Source organism: Emiliania huxleyi (genome assembly GCF_000372725.1).
Source record: "Emiliania huxleyi CCMP1516 unplaced genomic scaffold EMIHUscaffold_247, whole genome shotgun sequence".
Lineage (NCBI taxonomy): Eukaryota > Haptophyta > Isochrysidales > Noelaerhabdaceae > Emiliania > Emiliania huxleyi.
Genome location: NW_005200197.1, coordinates 121124 through 127365, shown reverse-complemented (window position 1 = coordinate 127365; position 6242 = coordinate 121124). Strand labels below are relative to the sequence as shown.

The 6242-nt window shown below is 64.7% G+C and overlaps 2 protein-coding genes across 2 annotated transcripts in view; one reads left to right on the top strand and one right to left on the bottom strand.

The window, feature by feature from the left end:
- The window catches only part of EMIHUDRAFT_457462 (hypothetical protein), a gene marked incomplete at its 5' end in the record, with an annotated part of 3976 nt that extends 1584 nt beyond the window's left edge, over positions 1-2392 (top strand). The window contains 5 exons of the mRNA XM_005778374.1: positions 185-345; positions 447-938; positions 1008-1191; positions 1258-1689; positions 1900-2392. Of these exons, the coding sequence (XP_005778431.1) occupies positions 185-345; positions 447-938; positions 1008-1191; positions 1258-1689; positions 1900-2040 (1410 nt within the window). The 3' untranslated portion in view covers positions 2041-2392. The remainder of the gene's footprint in view (positions 1-184; positions 346-446; positions 939-1007; positions 1192-1257; positions 1690-1899) is intronic.
- A 674-nt stretch (positions 2393-3066) lies between these two features.
- Positions 3067-6242, bottom strand: part of EMIHUDRAFT_115314 (hypothetical protein) — a gene marked incomplete at both ends in the record, with an annotated part of 4198 nt that continues 1022 nt past the window's right edge. The window contains 5 exons of the mRNA XM_005778373.1: positions 3067-3190; positions 3916-4568; positions 4648-5367; positions 5437-5512; positions 5594-5990. Coding sequence (XP_005778430.1) covers positions 3067-3190; positions 3916-4568; positions 4648-5367; positions 5437-5512; positions 5594-5990 — 1970 coding nt within the window. The remainder of the gene's footprint in view (positions 3191-3915; positions 4569-4647; positions 5368-5436; positions 5513-5593; positions 5991-6242) is intronic.

Genomic DNA, 6242 nt, shown 5'->3' with positions numbered 1-6242 from the left:
CCCCCCCATTTGGGGGGGGGGGGTCGCCCCCCCTTGGGGGGGAAATCCCCCACGCGGGGGAGGGAGGGTCGTCCCCTTCCTTACCTTTGCGAAGGGGGGGGGAGGCACCCCTAACGGACAGGACGTTCGCTTCCATCCCAATTTTCACGCCGGGGAAGGCAAGCCCCCCCCCCCCCCCCCACAGGAGCTGTTTGTGACGTGGAAGAAGTTCATCAAGTACTTCGGCTCGACGCTCGACATGGACGTCTTCACAGCCTACCCAACCTACGGCGCCGAGATGGGCATCGTCGCGCTGATCGCGATCAAGGTGCTCGAGATGGCGCAGACGACCTGCAACCGCGACATGTACGCCTTCCTGGAGGCTCCGGCATACGGGCGTGCACCACGCCTTGAGCCAGTGCATAGACCGGGCAACGCCTGACGCAGTCCGGGCAACCTGCCGCTAGGTACGACTGGACGCAGGCCATCAACTGGGCGAACCGGCGCGCATCGAGCTTCTACGCGGGCGAGAACTGCACCTGCTACGCCGCGGGCACGTGCAACGACCCCACCATCACCATCTCGCAGCGCGGCTGGTCGCCGACCAAAACCACCCTCCCTACCGAGGCGGGCGACGACGGCGTCCTCTACACGCCCGCGTCGACGAGCAAGAACTCGCCGTGGTTCCAGACGAACGTCGTGCTCGGCAATCCGATCGGCCGCTACAAGGAGTGCGTGACCCCGCAGGACAAGTGCCTGTGCGACGGCGTCTACTACTTTCCGGCCTTTGCGCCGTCGGACCACACGCTCGGCGACGTCAAGTGCTACGGCTGGGCGATGGCGAACACGAAGATCTACTCCGCCCGGATGCGAGCTGGCATCATGTTCCTGCTCGACACGCCCGAGGCAACGACAGCAGCCAGCGGTGTCTTCCGCACGATCCTCTCCATCGCCAACGGGTGTCCGGGGGGGGAGTGGCGACGGGGGAGCTCTGTCGTCCCCCGGAAACGTGAGACTGTTGTGAATAGGCTCTACTCGCACATGCAGCTCTTCGGCCAGATTCAGGTGATGAACACCATCATGGAGAAGCCGTTCTCCGACCCGACCTCGTGGATCCACGCCCTGCGCACGCTGCAGCACGACAAGTGGGACCTCATGGTGGACGCATTCGCAACCTGCGAGGCGGCAGGCATCGTCAAGATCAATTGGGAGGTGCGCGCTCCTAGAAGCCGGACCGTGTCTGATTAACACCCTGACTTTAGCGTGTTCATGACGCAGGTGCATGACACGCCCTACTTCGGCGCCTACATTCTCTCGCACATGATGCCTGAGTTCCACGGCCTCTCTGAAAACATCGGCCGCTCGTCCTCCGACTTCTTCAAGACCGTGGTCGGCTACGACCACTTCAACTACAACTGGGGCTGGCGTGGCGAGGAGCCCTCCGAGTACGGCGTCGGTCCAAACATCACCAAGCTCGACTTCCACCGCACCCACCTCTTCCGCGCGGTAGACGTCTACGCGGAGGAGGCGCGGCGAATGAAGCTCGTGTGCTCGGACCGCGACGCGCGCGTGACCGACAAGTTCCTCTCTGTGAACGAGTGGAAGGCGGTGCGCGTTGCAGCGGCAGCGAGCCGCCGCCGCCGCCTCGCCGCAAATGGCCCGCAGGCCGACCACAGCGACCACGACACTCTCGCGAAGGAGCTCGTCGAGGTGCCGCCCTAGCATCCCCCTCCCCCCCCTTCCCCCCCCAAATACCCCCCTTCACCCCCCGTTTTAAACCCCCCCCCTCTCCGTCCCCCCTTGTCCACGTAGTAGTAGCCACGCCTCTGACTCCCACCTCTGGCCCGAGGGGCGTCTCGCTGCACGAGAAGGCAACGTCTCTACTCAACATCGGACCTCCCGCACACCACGTGACCGCAGGCGGTCCCACGCTTCTCGATGGGGCGTGCCCTGGCGCACCTTGAGGCAACCCGCGAGGCTCCGTCCAAGTCGTTCGAGTGGGAGTACGGCATGCCTTCCGACGAGTCGGACTTTGCCAAGATGCACGCCTCCTTCGCCTAGACTCCGGTGCATCCTCCCTCTCGTCTCCGCGCCTCTGTCTTCGGCTGGAATGACCCGAAATTCACCGCAGGAGACGGGCGCACAATGTACACTTCACACCGTACACAGCGCCACCACATAGGAGAGCTGGCGATCGAGAGGGGGGTGGCGGGTGGCGTCTCCGCCTTCTAGCCTTGACAGTCACTCCAGGGCGGGCACCCCGGGCTGCAAGGGGACGCCAGGTATATGTGAGCGAACCTAGTAGCGCGAGCCGTGACGCTTTGATCTGACAGTGACGCGCGTGTCGAGGTGACGCGACGGGTGGTTGCCGCTCTGGTGTAACATTCTTTGTACAACTTCACGCTCGAATGCGCATGCGGATAGAGTTAGAGATAGCGGATGTCGGATGTGGAGCGGAGTGCAGGCTCTGGCAGCCTTAGGCTGTACTCGCCTCTGGCTCGTTCTGCTCGTAGCTCGAGGCCTTTGCGTCAGTTTCGGCCGTCGCCCCCGCTGCCCGCGCCCGATCGCCCATGTCTCACGATAGCCGCGCTGCCGCTGCGCGCTGGCGCCACGGCTGCTGCCGAGCGAGCAGCAAGCAGCATCGTCCATCGAGCCAAGCTCAGGCTCAGACTCAATTACAATTATTGACTCAATATACACCGTAATTGAATGGTACAAATGAATAGCAGTCACACTGGAGAGTCGAGCGAGACGAGACGCTTAACGCACTCCCTGGGGTACGGGGAGGCGCTGAGCGCATTAGATCATCGCACGGGTGGCGACATCTCTTCTATTGTGGTGAGAGTGTACAGGCACAGGCTAGGGAAGACCGATGCTCATGTTGAGTGGAGACAGCACTGAGGGAGAGAGTTGTCCCGCAGAGCGTCGGCAGCGAGGCGTCGGCAGCCTCCGACGGGGCGCTACGACTACCGTAGGCCGGACCCAGAAGAACCCCTTGCTCGTTGGGACGAGCTGGTGATGAGAAGTGTACTCGCGCCGAAGAACAGACCAGCGCAGGAGGAGCATGTGCGACCACGGGGGCGTGAGTCATCGCATCATGCGCACACGCACGCAATCGGAACCGAAGCGAAGAGCGGCATCCGCCGCAATTTCGGCGCGCAGGTGCACTCGAGGCCGTCTGCGCAGCCACTCGCGGGGTCGCACGGCTCGCCTCGTCCGGGTGCCGGGGAGGGCTCCGGGGTGGGCACCGACGGCGGTGGCGACGGTGGCGACGGTGGCGACGGCGGTGGCGACGATGGCGGCGACGGCGGAGGGGGCGACGACGGCGGCGGAGGGGGCGACGACGGTGGCGGAGGGGGCGAGGGCGGGGGCGCGCACAGCGCGCTGCAAACCTCTTCCTCGTCGTCAGCGCAGAGCGAGCCGCACTCCTCTTCCTCGTCGTCAGCGCAGAGCGAGCCGCACTCCTCTTCCTCGTCGTCAGCGCAGAGCGAGCCGCACTCCTCTTCCTCGTCGTCAGCGCAGAGCGAGCCGCACTCCTCTTCCTCGTCGTCAGCGCAGAGCGAGCCGCACTCCTCTTCCTCGTCGTCAGCGCAGAGCGAGCCGCACTCCTCTTCCTCGTCGTCAGCGCAGAGCGAGCCGCACTCCTCTTCCTCGTCGTCAGCGCAGAGCGAGCCGCACTCCTCGTTGTCGTCCCGGCAGAGCGAGCCGCACTCCTCTTCCTCGTCGTCCGCGCTGCAGAGCGACCCACACGATTCTGGCGCTGTCGGCTCCGGCGTCGGTGGCGGCTTCGGCGGCGGTGATGGCGGCGGTGATGGCGGGCAGAGCGAGGCGAGACCGCACCCCGTTGATGGAGACGAGGGGTCGGAGGGTAGGGTGGTTTCTTCTAGTTTGCGCGAAGCACGCGCAAGAGAGCTCGCCTCGGGAGGGGGCGCACACGCTTTGCACGCGCGGAAGCGCCGCGAGACCGCAAGCTCGGCACGCTCCATGTCGTAGCCGTATGCGTCAGCCCACCACAGCACCTTGTCGCCGCACGTCTGCGAGCCCTCTGCCATTGCGTCCCAGACTGGGCAGTTCGACGGGAGTAGGCCGATGGCGCTGGAGGCGCCAAGGGAAGGACCGAGTGTGTCTGCACCCGAGGGCACAGCGCCGGCGCCACGATCCGGGAGCAGCATGGCGGATGGGGATGGCGTCGGCGCCGCCTTGCGCGTCGCTGACGCCGCCTGGATGAAGACTTGCTGGCGGGGGTAGAGGCGATTGAGCCTCTCGCTATCGCCCAAGCCAGACGCGGTCAGGCCATTGACGTCGTAAGCATGCGCGCTGCCTCCCGCCTCGGCCTTGCCGTCCACCTCGAGGTTCCAGAGGTAGTCCACCGGCTCACGATCCACCTCAAGGCCCGGCAGCAAATCGCGGCGGTGCGCCTCGCCGGCCTCGATCCATGAGCCGTTGAGGTGGAGCGGGTGGTCGAGCGTGCCGTACAGGGGTCCGTGCTCGGTCGGCAGCCGGAACCGCCGCACCGTCGCGTGGACCGGATGGCGGAGGACCTGGGAGATGCTACCCACGCCGAGGCGCGAGGCGACACGCATGCCCACCTGGTGGGACGGGGGCGGAGGATGTGGTTGGCGCGGACCAAAGCTAGCGGAAAACATGCGCGCGGGTGCGATCGGGTACCTCAGCCATTGAGAGCGCAATCCGACTGCCGTTGGCAAGGAGGAGGCGCGAGTCCCCGAAGAAGCACGCGGGGTCCTCGGCTACGTCCCCTCCCGAGCCGCCGCTCGCGGGCCGCGCGCCGCAATCATCGCAATCAGTTCCGGGATCGCACACCGCTTGATAGCCGTCAACCCCGTCGGAGCACATCCCGTTGGAGGCGAAGATCGAGGCAAGGCCCCTGTCTTCCCCGTCTTTCGTGCAGGTGTTCTCGCAGATCATGCGCGCCATAGACTGCGGCGCGTCATCCCAGTCCTCGCTGACGTAGCTGCGAGCCGAGTACTCGAGCGGAGCATGCGGCGGTGTGATGCCGTAGAGGCCCTCCAAGAGCTGGTCGGCGAGCACGATGGCGCCCTCCGCCCACGACGGTACGGGTGAGAAGGCCTCATTCACCAGGTGGATGTTCTGGTCGACGAGGAAGCTCTCGAGCACCGGGAGCTGGTTGGCGTCTGTCCAGTAGTGCCAGCCCGCATTGGCCCACGGCGATGCCATGTTCCAAGTCGCCAACACACCCTCGGTGGGTGCCGCAATTTGAGACGGGTCGAGGTTGTGGTACTCGCACACCTTTGCGTGCACGTCCGCCAGGGCCACAGCGCCGTCGGTCAACTCGCTCATGTAGGTCACAACCTCGCTTCGCTCCTTCTGGAAGCGGCCGAAGTAGCTCTGCGTGTTGCCGGTGAAGTCCTGCGAGGGAGTTGGGAGGGCCGTGCGTCAGAAACACAATGGGCGAAGACTGGCTTTAGCCGAGCGCACCCAAAAGTACTGCGTCTGCAAGAATCCGTGACAGGTTGTCTTGTCGGCGTTGCACTTGACATCGCCGTCGTGGTACCTAGGACATTGCTCAGAAGCGATGAAGTCTGCGGGTCAGTTGCTCAACAAAGACTTTCCCCTCCCCTGGCTGAGCTTGCACCGTCCCTCGAGCGGCGGGGAGACGGCGTTTCCCGGCGCCGTGAACGAGCCCTCGGTCTGGTTGAGCAAGGTGATCCACCATGCGTCCTCGTAGTACAGGTAGAACTTGACAGCGTGCACTGGCTGAACAGCATGGACGGCGCGGTAGACGCTCTCGCTCACGCCGAATGATGGCGAGGCGCGAAGAATTTCTAGGAGCGGGTACTGCGGGACCGCGAGAATCACGAGTTCCGCTGCAATCGGCGGCCGTGTGGCAAAGGACACAACACCGCTCTCAATGGATGTCACAGGCTGGCCTGTGGTCACTCGCACTCCTGCTGCAACGAGCTGCTCGAGCATCACCTCGAGGAACTTGACGTAGCCGATACGGTTGCCATCCGAGTCAACGATGACCTTGCCTCGGCACGTGATTGGGTCCTGACCGACGGGGGCTGCGCGCCTCATTCTGCCAGGAAGGGGGAGTGGCGGGGCGGGCGGCTGGGCCGATGGAGAGACCAACACTTCCTCTGCGAGCGATGGCGACCCCTAGGGCTCGTAGATAAGCTGCGGTGACCTACGCCTTGATGTGGTAGGGGTGCCCCTCAGTAAATGTCTGAAACAGAGGTTCCCGGTTACGATTAGAGACGAACGGCACAAAATGGATCCGCTTC